General features: G+C 42.0%; 1 protein-coding gene across 6 annotated transcripts in view; it reads right to left on the bottom strand.

Annotated features, from left to right (window-relative positions):
• MID1 (midline 1) overlaps positions 1-17,727 on the bottom strand; it is a 346,318-nt gene that overhangs the window by 23,440 nt on the left and 305,151 nt on the right. For all 6 annotated transcript variants that reach the window (XM_077890027.1, XM_077890029.1, XM_077890025.1 and 3 more), the window contains exons 5-6: positions 11,467-11,615; positions 3,535-3,662 (exon numbers count right to left, since the gene is read on the bottom strand). In XM_077890027.1, coding sequence (XP_077746153.1) covers positions 3,535-3,662; positions 11,467-11,615 — 277 coding nt within the window. The remainder of the gene's footprint in view (positions 1-3,534; positions 3,663-11,466; positions 11,616-17,727) is intronic.

Genomic DNA, 17,727 nt, shown 5'->3' with positions numbered 1-17,727 from the left:
TTTCCACTCTTCTGTGTCCTAGAACCTAACTTCAAAAGGAGAAACATATCTGGATTCTATAGATTTGTTGCAACCTCTGCTCACACTTATTGCGGAGTTCTTTCCTGCTTTACACTTTGATTAGGATTGAGGAGTCCTAAACAAACCCAAAGAAGAAGAAAAGTTCGTAAACATGGTAAATTTAAAACTCTAATTGTTTTAGTCTTCTTCATTTTGCCACCTGAAGAGATGTCCAGGACAAATATCATACAGACTAAGTAACTTTTATGTTTGTTGTACAAAGTCAGTTAGACCAGCTCTGTCTCTTGGTTACTGAATTCCACAAACATTACCGAGCACCTACACTTGGCAGGCACTGCATTAAGTCATGTATTAAGATAGAAAGGCTCTACAGAGCCCCTTAAGCATTCTTCTTGGAGTATGTATTTATACATCTGTCTCCTGAAGTATCCACATGCAAGATTTAGTGTCATGTGCTGTGACTTGGATGTGCATGAATCAGCGACACCAATCCAGAGATGCATTCTGCGGGGGAGGCCCAGCTGCACCATAAAAAGTGCTTATTATTGTTCTGTGTGGTCCCTGTTGGTGTGGGATCACCGGCAGGGATCAGTGGAGAGATGCTTATTCTCCCATAATCTAAATAGTTCATTGAATTACTTTTCCATCAACCACTGTAGAAAGATTTTGTTCTTTTTGCATTGCAATATATGATCATATAGAAAGAAAACTTATGTTCAAAATAAGCAAGGAGCTGTGAGACACATGGCAGTAGCTGTGATCAGGGAGGAAATGTCACCTCTCTGGGTTATTAACTTGACATACCACTTAGAGGCATGTCACAGGAGAAAAAAATCTTGTTTTCACAGCCACGCAGGCTAACCCTGTTTTGATTAGAAGCCCAATGGGTTTGTCCTGAAAAGTCAATACCCAATTTACCGTAAATGAGAATAGCAGCACGTTTCCAATTTCAATATTCATGGAATATTGGTGGCAGCACTGCCATTTTCTTGCCTCTGTCATAAACAGGACTTGAGAAATGGTGGGCTAATATTCCACAAACACTTCATTTCCTGCTTACAAATGTCTGATAAACTATTTGGACTTGGCAATATCAGCCAAGCATCATATGTTATGGCCAGGATCGATGTTATGTCTACAAATGGGCCAGATTTGTATTTGAGGTTGACGGTTAAGAAGGCATAATGGCAGGTACCCCATGTGGTCTTAGCTTGGCATAAACAGCCTTCGGGATGATATATGGCGTATGTGGTACCAGTCAGTGCAACTACTTTCATACTTTCTCCTTTAATCACTGCTTTGGCATTTGCATAGAGACATAGCCCATGAATGTGTGCCCGCTGGAACACCATTAAACGATGATTGGGAAATGCGGAGGACACCCTCAGGTCAACAAGACACTGATTTTGTGCAGAAAGGCCATGTGCCCCGCCCGACAGGTTTTCGGTCTTCTTTGTTCTTGGGCATGACCTTGTGACATGGATCTGGCCCATAAGACACAAGTGAGAGTCTGTTGGTGGTTCTTCTGAGCAAGCTTTTTGCTTTGCTAATACACAAAGACAAAAGTTGGCTGGCAGATTTTTGTCACAGTTTCCCCTGCATCCCTGTCTTTTTACCTGTAACTTGAGCATGATGCATGGAGGTAGGGTAGTGGTGCCGTGATCTTGTGGTAAAAAAAGCAACAGAGTGAAGAGGGCAGAGCAGAAAAAGAGCAAGAGCCTGGAGTCTGAGATCATCACTGAGCCGCTGCCCAGCCCTGGAACACATACCTCCGTTCTCATGTTTGCATGATACAAACCCTCCTTGATGGGTTTAGTCACTGCTAACTGGATTTTCTGTTGTTGCAATCATACTCAATCCCAAATGATATAAGAAAAAAAATAGATTTTTCATAGGATGCCATGATGAAGAGCAGCTCAGCCAGAGAAAGTCTAGACCTGCGCCGTCTAATACAGTAGCCACGAGCTACATGTAGCTTATAAAATTTCAATTAAGTTAATTAAAGTGAAATAAAAGGAAAAACTCACTATGTACATTGCAAGTTTCTGATAGCCCCATGTGCTTAGCAGCTACCATAGTGGACAGTGCAGACACAGAATGCTTCTATCATTCTGGAAGGTTCTATAGGGTAGGGTTAGTTTAGGCAGATCTTAGAGTTAAAAGCTTCAAAAAGGAGGGCAGTGGATCAATAAATATTTGAAATCGAGTTTGTTTCCTTACTGCAAATGCATTTCTGAGTCAGCTGCTTTCTTCCTTAACATGGTCTGCAAGGATGACACAAGTTTGTGGGATGACCGCAAATGCAGAAAAGCTACAAGCGGCACCTTGGATTCTTGCGAAGGAAAAACCTACCTGGCTACAATACAATGCCCCTTGGATATAAAACTCCTTACTTTTGATCCACAGACTGTAAAAACAAACATCACAATGTTCCCTTTCTCCTGTTCCACCTTTTCCAACCACTGTTCCACAAACATGCACACACACAATTGGGGTTGAGAAGCTGATGCCATGCTAAGTTAAGAATGTGATCTCTTGAAGGCTGCATGTCCTAAGTTCGCTGCACATCTGGCTTCAATGTATATACGGAGCTTTCCTGAAGTCCTAGGCACCGGTAGCTTTGGTTAACACAAATAAAGGTCACCAAAACAGTCCACATTCTAACAGCGAATGATTTCAATTCTCGCTCTAGAGGTAGACAGCAAAGAAAAATCTGGGAGCCTGGTTAGGAATAGGAACAGCCTGAGGTTCTCTTTTATCGCTGTTGCTTTTGTTTTTTGAGCTTGACCATCAAAATGCCTATCAGAAACATGGCACCAGGAATTCGCATGTGATTTTTGGGATGTTTGCCATGGTGACCTCTGCCAAGATGAAGCATGATCTTTCACTAGAAAGAGCAAGGGGTCTTTGGAGTCCGTACGGACCCAAGCCAAATCCTAATTCAGCCATTCCCTAGCTACCTGGCCTCCAGTAAGACGGGTGACCTCCGTCATTTGCAAAGTGGGGGTCATAACAGGTTACCTCAGTTTGATGGTGTGAGGCTTACACAAGGTCTCAGATACCAAGAGCTGAAGCAGGGTAGACGCTCCATCGGAGTTAGCTGCCAATTCTTTCTCTGCCAGGACACTGTGAAAGTCAGCTGCCTTGCTGAGATGAAGTGGAAAACAGCCATGCTACCTTATGTATCTCTTTGATGGCCAGCAGAGCTACTTTTTGTGGCACCCACACTCTGAGAGGGAGGGAAGATGGTAGGAAGTATGTTTTTAATTACCAAGATTCTCCTTTTTCCTTTGTCCCTAGTTTGGTCTTGAATTGTATTGTTTTGGGTGGGAAAAAAAAGAAAACGAAGAGTGCCAGAAATCGTTTATGGGAATATCAGACACCATTCTCAAATCGGAAGCCCGCACCTCTGGTTTTTAGGGAATGGATGTGATGGCAAAGTATGCATATCATCGAATGTACACAATGTTAGAAAACACACACACACACACACACACACACACACGACAATACCTGTAAGGTAATCCAGACATTCTAGCAATTTCTTCTCTCGGGAAAAATCTAAGGCAAAAGTGTCAAATGTGTCATTGAGGTTGATTTCAGGAATAAGGACCTGGGATGATGCAGTTGCCATGGAGACTCTGTAATTTAAACAAAACAACTTTTTAGAAACGTCAAGATGGCTTTCACCGTCACTGCACAGGAATGAAAAAAATAAAAGGAAAAGAAGCATAATTTTTAAATAGTGCTGTTTTTACACGTGAGCCTCAAAAAGAACTTTGGGATGGCACCACACAGCGACAATGCAAATGAATGCAAGCTTAAAGACAAGGCCAAAGAATTGGGTGACCAGTAGAACGGCTCCCCCCAAACCCCCACTTCCTTTTTACTGCTGCAAAAAAATTCCCGACGGAGGTGAAAGAATATTCATATTTCATGTTGCTGTGTATTTAACAGCCTGGCCCCTTCACATCTAACCCCGGCGAGAAGCACATAGCTCCAGGCATTTCTTCACACATCTGTCTGGGAAACTGTTTGTTCCTTTCAGACTCGACCCTGCTCCACTTCAAAGAGGACTCTCCAAAATTTCAAACTGCATAAAAGGCAAAGTGAAGATTAAAAAAGAATGTTTCCAGATATTGGATTAGTTTAATCAATTACTAGCCTCTCTCTAAAATAAACATAAAAAAAGGAGTTTTTTTTGTCTGGCTCGTTTCGTTCTCCTTGTATTCTTTTTTTTTTTCCACCATATTCCCAGCAGATGCCATGGAAAATATTCATGAGCTTTCTTGCAAATTCTTCCAACGGATGCACCATTTTCCCTCTTCATTTAGGGTTGCTAGGTAGAGCTCTGATTTATACACTATAAAGCAACATATTGGCTAATATGACTCTCCTGCTATGAGAGAATCTCCTGCTAGGTGTGTGTGAAGCTCTCAAGTTGATTTGCAAAGTTCAGTTACTAATAGCAGAACGTTTGGACTAATTAAAAAACACAAGTGATTTTCTGAAAAACAATACAATTGTGGCATGATGTGAACCACGTCTGAGCATATCATACCATGCCAGCCCTGTAATCTTGTTGATTTGGGTATTTCATGAAGTTTGGTAAATACCACCACGGACCTAATTCTGTATATGGTACTAAGTACCGTATGGGAATTTCTGAGCAAAGAAACACTCTGAAATGGCTCAGCCCTAAATCTAGTTACTTATTTTCTAATCAAGAGTCTTGATGCTCATTTATACAAGGTCACAAAGCCAGCTGGCAGCAGCCAGGAGAATTCTAGGTCTACATTCTTCCATTTAATCTAGAAAAAAATTCAACCTGGTTACCTAAGGAGACATGATCTCTTAATGGCTCTTAAAACTTTGTATTTTATAAAGATAATATACTTCTTTGGCTATAAAAATTATACTTGTGGGTCTATCCATACAATGGAATATCATTCATCCATAGAAAGGAGTGATGTACTAATACACGCTACAGTGTGGATGAACCTTGAAAGTGTTATGCTAAGTGAAAGAAGCTCGATGCAAAAGGCCATGTATTGTATGACCCATTTCTATGAAATTTCCAGAATAGGTGAATTCATAGAGTCACAGCAGATTAGTGGTTGCCAGGGGCTGGCCGGGGGAGGCGGGAGGAGGCAATGGACAATGACTATGTAATGGGTATGGAGTTTCTCGGGAGGTAATAAAAAGATTTCAGAACTCGACAGAGGTAGTAATTGTACAACACTGTGAATGTACTAAATGCCACTGAATTGCACCCATTAAAATGGTTAATTTTATGTTAGCCGAAATTCACCTCAGTAAAAGTTACACCTGTGAAGTGCTCAAAATCCTTAGAAATAAGGTTTCTGTAATTGCCCTTCTGGTTCATGTTCAGTTGTGTAGATGGAGGGGAGCAGACAGGATAATTAACAACGTAATAATCCGGATGATGTTGGGATCGATGGATGAAAAGTTTGAAGAGGCATGAATTCGGGAAAGAAAACTTTCAAGTGTTTGAATGAGAGTGGAGAATCTAAATTCACCACCTAACTCCTTCACCAAGAAACAGTGAATAGCAGAGTTGTGGGATCTTGTTGGCTAAAGAGCGCACCCGAGGGGAGTGGGCCAATTATTGTGACGAACACCTGCTAATTTAGCCTGATGGATAAAGGGATGGTTGCTAGGCATTTTTCACAGGTGGTCAAAGTGTACTTACAAAAATGCTTTCCTTATGCCCCACAATCGCAAAAACTCCTCAAAACTCTGAGTGATCCCAGGACTACTCAACAAATCTATATAATAAGCTCTTAAAGTGTGCCAGGTACTGAAGAGCCTGAAATATTTGCATCAGTGCAGATAAGTTAAAAGAAACATTGCTGTGCCCATGTGTCCTCCTCAAATAAAAATTTCAGAGTGAAACCCCAATTAGAATGTCTCACGATGTCCAGCAGGGAGAAGCGCACTGAGCTACTGAGAAACCAGCATCTTTCTATTGCATTTGTCTGCCCATCTTGCATGGCACAGATCTTGGGCTGAGAGGATCCCGAGGGCTCTGAATAGATAATCTCACTTCAGCACTTTCCCGGGCCAGTGGCAAAAGCTTCTGTTTGGGCTCATCCAAAATAGATCTCACTCCCAAGTTTCTCCCCATTCTATGGTCCACAGTTAACTAAACCGTGCGTCAGGCCAGTGACAGTGTTAAAAATGCCTGCCACCTTGATGGGGGTGCCTTTGCGGAGTGGAAAGAGAAAGGCTGAAAGCCCCTGAGCCTGGGAGGCAAAGGCTGAAAGCAAGAATCTATGCAGATGACTGCAGCTTTTAACACCTACACATTTTCTGATGGAAAAGATATTTATCTTTGGCTATAATTTCAAATTCTTAATTGGAGTGACAGGAGAGGGGAGATCTGCCAAATTCAACATTTTTAGGCCGTGTTTTTATTCCCCAAATCCTTGTTGCCCATCTTCTGGCCTTTCAGATGCATTGCCAAAATCCACTGGGGCCATCAGTATTATGCCACTTGTGCAATTCCGTGCTTTCATAGTTGTGTGTGTGTGTGTGTGTGCGGCTGTGTATATGCTTGTAGGTGTGTGTTAAGCTCTTAGCATGTGGCAGCAAATAAGAACATTGTGTCCTATCTTGATGCTTCAGGGGGTGAGCTGCACATCACTTCCTATTTTGATCTTGACTTCGATGCTCCTAATCTCCAAGACACTCTGTTTGCTAGGAGCCACATGGGGCCTGTTTTCCAGAAGGTGGAAGTGTCTGGAGCTACACTGTTCACAGGATTTCTGTCAAACAGTCAATGCCAGGGGAAGATGCTCTACTCTTCCCGCCTAATATCACCCCCATGCCAGACCCCTGACAATGGCACTTAAGTGGGTCTTTCTTGGGCAAGTGGGCAAATCACCGTGGTAAAACTCAGTGAGGTCTCCCTGCAACAAAATGTGGTTTACTTTGGTCTGTTCAGGATTTCCCAAATGCACTTGGCTCTGGAACTTTGTTGTTGTTTTAACACCAATTAACACCCTACCAGAACACACTTCAAAAACCACTCATCATGTGTGCTTGAATTCTTCAAATCAAGTGACATTTTTCCAATGTTGACAACCAGAGCTCTTGGCTTTATAGTCTGGGTAAGTCTGATAGATCCTTGAACTGCTTATGGTGTTGAAGGACAAAGGGGTCACTTTGTGGAGTCGGGACACCCTCCTAGGAGCTCTGAGAAATGGGTACCATTAGGAGGGACGTTTCTTTTCATCATCCTCTTGATAATTTGCTGCTAAAAGTGATTTTAATTTCAGATTTAAGAAGTAGACCAACTTTCTTATGCTTCAATTTAGTGAAGAGTTTTGCTTACTTAATGTAATTTTGTAAAGATGACTGTACAATCACACAGGACACCTATATACTAGTGTGGCTTGAGAGTGTGGTATGTTATACAATACATTTGCATCAGTTTAGTGAGTGGGAAGGAAGGGAATTAGCATTTGTTGCCTGATCACTTTGGGACAGGGACCAGAATAAGAGTTTTACTATATTATTTCATTTTGTCCCTATAATAACCATATTAGGTAAGAATAATCGACCTGTTTTACAATATGGTCACTCATTCACTCGTGTCAGACAGATTGCTATGTGCTGGGGCTATAATGGGGAAAACAAGGTGGCTGGGGGTCTGCTGCCTACTAGGAGCGTATAAGCAAAATTAGACTCAAGTGTTAAAGGAGCTGCCCCAGTGCCATCCATAATTACTGCTAAGCAATTAGCACAGAGCCAGACACTTGATTTTGAAGCATATGCATCTCACAATGTAAAGCTTGCAGGTCTCTCTTCTTCGGTGTTTGTTTTTTTGTTTTGTTTTGTTTTTTGTGAAAACCTTATTGCGGGTGATTCAGCCTTTAGGTGAATATATCTACTTCAAGCAATTTAAAGATGCAGAAAAATCTCACCCAAGTCTCATTTCAAGAAGGCTTGCAGGATTAAAACTTTGTTTCGGGCTTTCCACCCTTGAATACAAGAATAAAGATGGTTTAGAAGTATACAGGTGCCAAAGCCCAAGGCAGATACAATAGGAGGCAGAGAATTATGAAGTCACGTCCTAGAGAAGAAGTTTATTTACTAAGTAAAGGATTGAAGAGTAGAGACAGGCAGAGACCAGCCCCAGGACAGACATAACACGGTGGGGTCATACTGACATACTAAACCATGAGAAATTATATCCAAGTGCTGTGACGGAGTATCTATGATGCCAAAGGCCTGTTCTTAGGAGTCCTCAGCAATATTATTACGACTACTGACAGAAGCAGCTACTATGAGGCCCAATTTTCTTTTTTTTCCTTTTTTTTTTTAAAAAAAGATTTTATTTATTTGAGAGAGCGGGAGGAGGGACAGAGGCAGAGGAAGAAGCAGACTCCCCGCTGAGCATGGAGTCCGACGTGAGGCTCAATCCCAGGACCCTGAGATCATTATCCAAGCCAAGTCAGATGCTTAACTGGCTGAGCCAACCTGGGGGTCCCTATGAGCCCAATATTCTATGCAGAAAACAGCTCATGGCTAAACCCAAAAAGTGGCAGTGCTGGGACCAGAACCTGAGTCTCCCAGGTCCTAGTCCAAGCTCCCTGCCCTTTCACTACACTCCAATCCTGGAAAGAGAGAAAGGCTCAGGAATTGACCAAGAGGATTGACACGATAGAGATGGGAAGAGAGGGGCTGCAGAAACAGAGGGAAAAGACTCTTGGCAAATGTTTATACGCCCTACATCTTCAAACTTGATGGAAGTTTAGCCTTCTCATAAGCAGGAGGCCAACTTTCTTATGCCTGGATTTAGTGAATAGTTTTGCTTATTTAAAATGATTTTAGGGACGCCCAGGTGGCTCAGCGATTGAGCCCCTCCCTTCGGCCCAGGGCGTGATCCTGGAGTCCCAGGATCGAGTCCCACATCGGGCCCTCTGCATGGAGCCTGCTCCTCTCTCTGCCTGTGTCTCTGCCTCTCTCTCTCTGTGTCTCTCATGTATAAATACATAAAAATGTTTAAAAAATGATTTTATAAAAAAGCACAACTACACTAAGAACTATAGTGAGGCTTGAGAATATGGTATATACAGTTGACCCTTGAACAATATAGAGATTAGGGGCACTGCCCCCCCACCCAGTGGAAAATCCACGTAGGACCTTTGGCTCCCCGAAACTTAAGTATCAAGAACCTACTGATGGCCAGAAGTCTGACTGATGACATAGAGTCCGCTGACATATCTTTTGTATGTTATATGTATTATACTCTGCATTCTTACAATAAAGTAAGCTAGAGAGAAGAAAATATTAAGAAACATTATTATAGAAAATGTTATTGAGAAAATACATTTACAGTATTGTACTGTATTTTTTTTAAATCCATGTATAAGTGGACCTGAGCAGTTCAAACCCATGCTGTTCAAGGGTCAACTGTATTATACAATTCATCTGTAGAAAGAAAAATCAAAAGCACGTTTCCATCCTTGAAGAGATGGGCTTGTTGCAGGTAGAGGTGAATGGGACTGGTTATGACCTGCTGGATCTGTGGGAGATCACATGTGGACATTCATGCGCTTATGCTATGCTTCAAAGGTAGGTCTTCTTTCAGAATGTTCTATCTTAACTGTTATGGTGCCACATTCTCTCCTCTCCGTAGGTGAGAGTGTATTCATATTACACTTGATCAAATTTTGGGGGATTGCTGAGAAATGCAGCTCAGAGTAACCATTTCATTTGGACATCTCATGATTTATAGCCAGAGAAAAGCACTCTTGGATCCCAGTTGGAAACCATGACGTAAGTGTAAACACTGTCTAGTAGAGTGTCCTAGGTACACTGGAGTATTAATGCTATTTGCCGTGCTTAACCTTAGGATGAACATAAAGCAACTGGATAGAGTCCAGGGGAGAGCTGTGAAGACAATTAAACACTCAGAACCGAGGAGGCATGAGGAAAGACACTGGCTTTTCCTAAGAGTAAGGAGGCGATCATTTTAAGGATATAAAAGGGATGATAACCAGCCATGTTAGCCATGTGCTTTGGAAGAGATTAAGTATCATAACCAGTCGCAGGAGAATTCTTTCTCAAATATAAGAAATAGCACAACGAAGCTGGTTCGATACAAAACCAGAGTTGTAAAACCATTGTACGTTTCTCTAATGGAAAGAACCCTGAAAAGAGAAATATCAATGCCTACCTCTAAGTGAGATTTTGAGAATTAGCGCGGTTTCCAACGCAAACACGCAATCAAGTAAGGTTACTTTTCTTTCTCTTTCCTTGAAGGAATTCAAGCCATGAGATGGTGGGTATTTTTCCCCCTGGGCCAGGGGTTGGCAAAAGACAGTCAGAGGGCCAAATACCCGTTTGGGGAAGTGTTTTTAGAAGCATAGCCACGCCTGTTTGTTGCCGTTTTGTCTATGATAGGCTGCTATGGAGCTATCACGGTAGAGCTGAGTCATCCTGAAGGAGGCCCTTATAACCCACAGGCCTGGAAAATATTTCATCTCTGGTCCCTTATTGAAGTCTGCAGACTTCTGCTCTAGGATGAAGACCAGCGTGCATGAACGGGCTGGGGTGGTCCGGTGAGGGGATTCCATTATTGCTTTGCATAAGGGGCAAGTGACTGAAAATTAAAATGAATGAAAAGTCAAGGGCGTTGTCATGGGTTGGAGGGAACACTTAGGTGGCGTCAGGTGCTCTGGCTTTACTACAGCTGCCGTAGGCCTTGTCAGCAGTGAAGGTGAGTGATTTTATGCCAATCAAAGATGTGAAGGGAAGGAGTCCCGAGTCCCACCAGTTTTACTGCTGAACTGACCATTCAAATAATGGCATCTTTATGTTCCCTGCCCTAGAATCAAGGACACTTTAAGAGAAAGAGGTAGGAGATTGACAGTTGGGTCCTTTCTCTCCAACATGAGTCAGCTTTGACCTTTCTGACGAGGCGAAGTTTCTCCACCAAATAAAAACAGGTCTAACACAGAGCAACACCTGGGCGTTTGCTTTTCTCTCTCTCTCTCTTTAATAGATGAGCCCTGAGATGGAAGAAAAGATTCTCTTTTATGTGACTGCCCTCATTTTGACTCTTTGTTATCAAATGTACGATAAGATCAGGTCTGGGAGTCACAATAAATGCTGTTTTTGTGCCACGGTGAGCTTTCTGCCCCCGCAAAAGCAAAGGCTGATTTTATTCTTTCTAACTGGTGGACTCTTGTTTCAAAGGCCTTGAACTCCAGGGCGCTACTGAAAAGGCTTTGACATGTCAAAGGGAAGCATCTTTGGCTGGAACAAAGCAACTCAAAGCCTCTATTCTCCTGGTACTCAGCCTCGAAAATGAAAACAAAAAGCAAGGCGAGGGCAAGGCCAACCGATTACTCCCCATCCCCAGACACCGGAGCCCCGGCAGCTGAGAAGTTGCCAGCAGCCCTCCACACTCACCTCTCGGTGATGTTCTTAGCCGTCTGTAGGAAGCGCGCATGATCATTCTCCTTCAGAGAGTGTTCCGCCTGGGAGATGAGGGATGCCGACCGCTCGATGCACTGCTTGCAGTTTGCAATCTGCTGAGCCAGTTTGCGAAGCCTCATCACCTTGAAAAGAGACATGGAGACGGTTAGGTGGGGGGGCTCACTTAGGTTAGACGCATCCGGCTGGATCCTTCGGAAGTGTGCATCACATTGCACGCAACTCGTCCTTCAAGACAAGTCCAAAGAGTGGGTAGGGAAAGGTGGAAATCCCAGTTACGGGACTCCTGGCCTGGAGAGTCTTTATCTCCTTGGAGAAGCGTTGCTAATTTGTTTTATGAGAAAATACTTTATTGTGAATTGCTTCCTTGTTGATGGGGAAAAAAGGTGTTGCCTAATGGCAAGTCACAAGGGTCACCAGACCTCTTCCTTCACCATTCCACTCAATTACTGTGAGAAGGCAGCCGGCGCTGGGACGTTTCTCCAGCTCAGATTTTCTGCTGGACCATCGAGAAAATAAAACATCTCCGTGGGTGCAAACGTGTGGCTTAAGTAAGAATCATTTTCTAGAAAGGCCCTTGCAATCCACGCAATAAAACTGTGATGTGAAAACATGAGGTATTACTATTTCCCACACGATCTAAAACTCATGTGTTAAATTAACAGAAAGAGAGCGTTTTTTTCCATTGATTAATATTTTTCCTGTTGAGCAGATGAGAGAAAGCCAAAAAAAGCACAGCTGGGCCATTTCCCCTCACTGGGAACGTCATTTCCAGGCACTTTGTGCTGACTTGATAACTAAGAACTATTTTGATAAGCATTTCCCAGTCGGTATAAAAATGCATGTTTGGTTCCAACCTCCATTCCAATTCCTGATTCTGTCTTGCTTGAAAACGACCCTCAAACGTAATTGACCGTAACCTCAGGGGTAGGCCAAGATAAGTGCACGGTAACCCACTTGACCATTCGCTCCGGTGTTTGAAATGTGCTGTGAGATGAAGCCCTCTGGCCAGAAGCCAAGTCAAAATTAGACCGCTAATTGGAATTGCCGTGCGCCCAGTGCCCCATCCACACAGCCTGGGACAGGTCTTGGCCGGCTTCAGGATCATTCCGGAATGGAAAACAGCCCTGGGTGAAAGGGTAGGAAGGAGGCCAGTTAATCTGTCTTACAGACAAGGCTGGCTCCAGCTCCCTCCAGAATTCCTGCTAACTCCAAGAAATTCCTTCTTTCTCCAAGTCATCATTATCATCCCCATGCAACTTTAATCGAAGAAAAGGAAGGAAGGAGATGTCAGAACTTGAAGCCTCTAAGGAACATCTGATTCCAGCTATGTTGTACTGCAGCAAACAAAGGAAATTAATGCTGCACCGAGAGGCAGCAGCCACAAGATCTCGGGCAAGAGTGAGAAAGATTCCTGAAAGTAGAGAGTTAGAGAAGTGTCAAAATCTTGGAGCAAACAGCATATGATATTAAGCCTAGTAAAAGACTTAACTCATTATAATTAGAGGGACCGTCCGCAGCAGATTAACCATGTTCATTAGTTGAATGAAATAACACTTATTTTACACCAAATTGAATTTAGCATCTAATATCATTCCGTCCAGAGGTAAAGCTAAGAAAGGCATAGAGTCCAATTCAAGACACTAGAACATGTCCATCAGAGGAAGGAAAATAACTTAGAGTCCCTCACCAACCAAGCGAATGAAATATTTAATCATACAACACAATTAAGGGTGTTTAACACAATTCTAACAAAAGACACACAAGGTCAAAATACTCCTATAGAATAACCCTGTGTCAATCACTTATCCTTCCGGTATGCCTATTAGTGATCCCACAGACTACAAATGCCACAATGCCTGAACTCTACTTTCTTCTTTCTTTTCTTCTGTCATGATATTGGAAAATAAAAGTGGCAGTAAGAGGAAAAGATAAAAAAAAAACAAACAAAACCTAAATCATGCGTAAGTTGAAGCAAGCCAAAATGAGAGCCTCCTTTGAAAACACAGGAATGAAAAAAAAAAAAAAAAAGAAAGAAAGAACACAGGAATGCTTTACAGAAAACAATCATTGGCATAATTTAAATTGTGGTTCAGGTGTACAGTTCCATCTGATACATCGGATCGGAGCTTTCCAAAGTGGTGTGCACAAGAATCTGCTGGGGATCTTTTTAAAAGAGAAACTGTAGATGTTTGGGCCCACTCTCCAATATCCTTGGTAAAAAGCTGATACTGTCAGAGCAACGGGAATCTGCATTTCAACAGGCAATGAGCTACAGGTGATGGATCAGTCCTATGGTCAGGGCTAGCATTTAAAATAAACTAACTAAAAAAAAATTAAAATAAAATAAACTAACTAGAAGAGAGGAGAAAAGAAAGTAGCAGAGTGCGCTCCCGGTACAAAGGGCAAAGTAGGTTTTGCAAAACCTTTTTGTGTGCGCAAGCGTGGGAGATTTCATGTCTTCTGTATTTTTTACTGTGGGTTTCAGTCAAAAAAGAAAGAAAACCACTACTTTAAGTTGGATGTTCACAAACTATGGTCTGTAAGCCATATTCAGCACACACCGTTTTGTATAAATAAAGTTTTATTGGCACACTGTCACACTCATTCATTTATGAATCATCTCTGGCTGCTTTCACACTACAACAGTTGGTAGAGGTGAGCTGCTGCAACAGAAACTGTACGGCAAAACCTAAAAATATTTATTACCTGGCCCTTTACAGAAAAAGTTTGCCAACTTCAGTGACTCTGATCAAATGGCCCTGCTCTGAACCACATTCTGGGAAACACTATCCTGCTTGACATAAGCACTTCAAGAATCAGATACCGAGCATTTAGCAAAATATTAATTTTGTCACTAGAAAACATTCTCATATCCTATTTTAAAAATCTGACAAGACAAATACAATTTGATTTTTGAAAAGAAACACTGGGTATCGACACATAAGAAGATTCTTTATATGTATTATTCCGTTTTTCCAAGTTGGCTCTGTTCTTTTTTCCTTTGGGAAGTGTTGATTGCAAATTGTAATTTCAGGAATTCACTCCATACTCATCACGGAAATAACCTGCCTGTTGAATCTCCTGTTAGTGAGGACATGGGCCGATAGATACCAATTTATCTGCTGTTTATTATACCTTACACATGCTTTTTAAAAGTTGCCCTTCATTTTTCTTTAAATGCTTTTAATATATGTGCTTTTATATATGCTGTAGGATTCCCACCCCAAAATTGTTATGTCCTATCAACCGATGGCACAAGAATCTGAATTGCCATTGAGGCCTGAGTTGGCATTTCTATAACGCTCTAGAAAAGCCCGAACATGTAGGCCAGTTAATTATCTTAACTGTTGGCGATTTAGAGTATGTGAAAGCGGTGAAGAGAAAGGACTTTTTCTCTCTGTGGCCACAGCCTTGTACCATTGATCGGTGTCTGCACATAAAACACATATTTTACTCAATCTGGAGTCTGCTGCCAGCTTTTCGTGTGTTGACATGAAATTTATCTCCTACTCCTGAAGAGATAAGACAATTCTTTCCCAGGGAGTCTCACGGCTTGAGACTCTCCAGTCCGTCCAAGTAGAAAGGCTGCTGAGCTATTTATTGCGAAGAATGCACGATGGTCTGAGAGCAGGAATGACCAGTATGTCCCCAGTGTGTCCCGACCCTGCCTGCCTGGCAGGCCCCCAGCTGGAGGGGTCGCGGTGAGTCTGTCTCCACCAGGTCCAACGGGCTTGTGATCCGCACCAGAGGTACATGGCAGCGAAGTCAGGAGGTGGTGAAGTTCACCACCGTGATCCCCACGATCTTGCCAGATCTCCCTCCAGCTCCCACATTTCCAAGTGTTGGTGAGAGGCTCCCACTGTCCCTTCTCTGGATTCAGCGTCCTTAGGCTGCCCGGACAGCACCCTGAGCATCCTCCTTGGGTACCCAGTCCTTACCTGCCCTCCCTGCCCAGCACCTCAGATTTCCAGAGTGTTGGTACTCATGCCCTGTTCTTCAAAATGCATCTCTAACACCACCAGTGCTGGCCGGGGACTCAGCCACTGTGAACTCCGAGGTTTGGGATCCACTAGACCTTGGTGATGTGCCAAAGCAGTAACTCAAGAGAAAGCCAAACTGGGCCTCATCTTTCCTGAGTGATGTTTGCTTTCTATTACTGCCTTCAGAGATAACATCCCGAGCAGGGGTGCGCTTTTTAGAAAGTGATAAATGTCAAACACACAGGCAATTTTTAAAGTAATATCATCAACTTCCCTGTACACAGTATCAGCTCTCCCAAATCTCCATCTTCTTGTCATATTAGCGTAAGAGTTCTCAAAAGGAAGTAAATTTTTATTGACAGCGCTGAAGCCCTCCCGAATTCCATTCAAGTCCTTCTCCAGAGGAAAACACCTTTTTGAATTCAGGGTGGATCACTCCCAAATACGTACACATGCCCAAACATTGTATGGGACTTTTTTGCAGTTTATCAAATTTTATGTAACAACTCTCATTCCGTGCAAAGCACTGTAAGCTTGTTTGTATTTTTGCGATTTGTCCATGTGAACGAGGGCAATATGTATCGCCCTAGAAAGCACTCTCTTCTATCCTATTTTAAAATAGGATTTTGAGGACTGTTCCATTATATAAATATACAATTGTCTTATCAACAGCTTTATTGAGATATAATCAACATATGACAAACTGTATATATTTAAAGCGCAAATTTGGTAAGTCTTCAAATATGCATAAACCCGTAAGATAACGAACAAATAGATCATGTCTCCACTTTTCCTCCTGCCCCTTGGTGATTCATCCTCTCCTCCCTCCACCGCCACTCCCTGTCACTCATCCCCAAGCAACCACTGATTTGTCTTCTGTCACCGTAGATTATTAGAAAATGTGGTTTCTAAACTTCTGTATGAATGAATCCATGCAGTACATGCTATCTTCTGTCCGGCTTCTTTCACTCACCATAATTTATTGAGATTCATCCATGTGGTTGCATGTATCTGCAGCGCGTTCTTTTTGGTTGCTGAGTAGTATTTCATTGTGCGGATGTGTCACAAACTGTGTATCCATCCATCTGCTGATGGACACTTCGGTCATTTCCAATTTGAAGGGTAATAGCCCTTCCCCGGTCCTGTGAGAATTCATGTATGTGTCCTATAGGGACATATGGTTTCATTTCTCTTGGTGAACACCTAGAATGGCTGGATTCATATGGTAAGTGTATGTTTAACTACTTAAGAAACAGTTTTCCAAAATGCAGTTTTATTCATATAGACGGCATGTGATTTCCAGTTCTTTCATGTTCTCAACAACACTTGTTACAGTCCATCTTTTTCATTTTAACTGTTCTACTAGGTAAGTAGGGCATCTCATTGAAGTTCTAAGTTGCCTCACTGACTTTTCTCAACGCCTTCCTTAATAACTAATGATTTGGACATCTTTTCCTGTGCTTATTTGCCATCCGTATACCTTCCTTGGTAAAGTACCTATTCAAATCTTTTATCTATTTTGGTAAAGGTGTTGTTTCCTTACTAACGAGTTTTGAGAATCTGTTATATACCTGCATACAAATACTTTTTATTTAGATAAAAAATTTATATTTGTCCCCAACCTGTGGCTTGTCTTCATATTCTCTTAACAGTGCCTTTTAGAGAGAAGTTTTTGCTTTTGATGAAATGCACTTAGCTGCTTCATTTGTAAATATTTCTTTGATGTTTCTAACATTGCATATGAACAATCTTTGACCAATTGAAGGTTCACCAAGATTTCCTCCCATGTTTTCTTCTAGAAGTTTTACCGTTTTGTCTTTTGTATTAGGAATATGATCCATTCAGATTTAATTTTTGGATATGGCATGGAATATGGCTCGAATTTCATATTCTTACATGCAGAATAGTGTCTCCTATGTGGAGGCTTAAAACTCAGTTTCCAAATTCCCCTTGCAGCTGAGTTGTCTTTGTATTAATGTCTACATTTTACTTCCCAAACTGCTAGTTTGCTATTTTCCTAAGTCTTTCTTTCTGATTTTATAACCTTGTGTGGCTTCACAAGGTTTTGCTCTCTTAAAAATAGAAGGTATCCCTTTATTTATCATTTCAAACATCTTTTTTTATATTTTCCCATAAAATGAATTTCACCTGGGATGAGATAATGCCTTTGCTGATTTTGTGGGCTATATTTTTAGAGATGCAAGATTTTTTTATATGCTTCAGAACTGCAGTTTGAGTTTCAGATTTAAAGGGA

The sequence above is a fragment of the Canis aureus genome, chromosome X (genome assembly GCF_053574225.1).
Source record: "Canis aureus isolate CA01 chromosome X, VMU_Caureus_v.1.0, whole genome shotgun sequence".
NCBI classification, from domain to species: Eukaryota; Metazoa; Chordata; class Mammalia; order Carnivora; family Canidae; genus Canis; species Canis aureus.
Note: the sequence above shows the minus strand (reverse complement) of the source record. Positions and strands in the feature narration are given on the sequence as shown.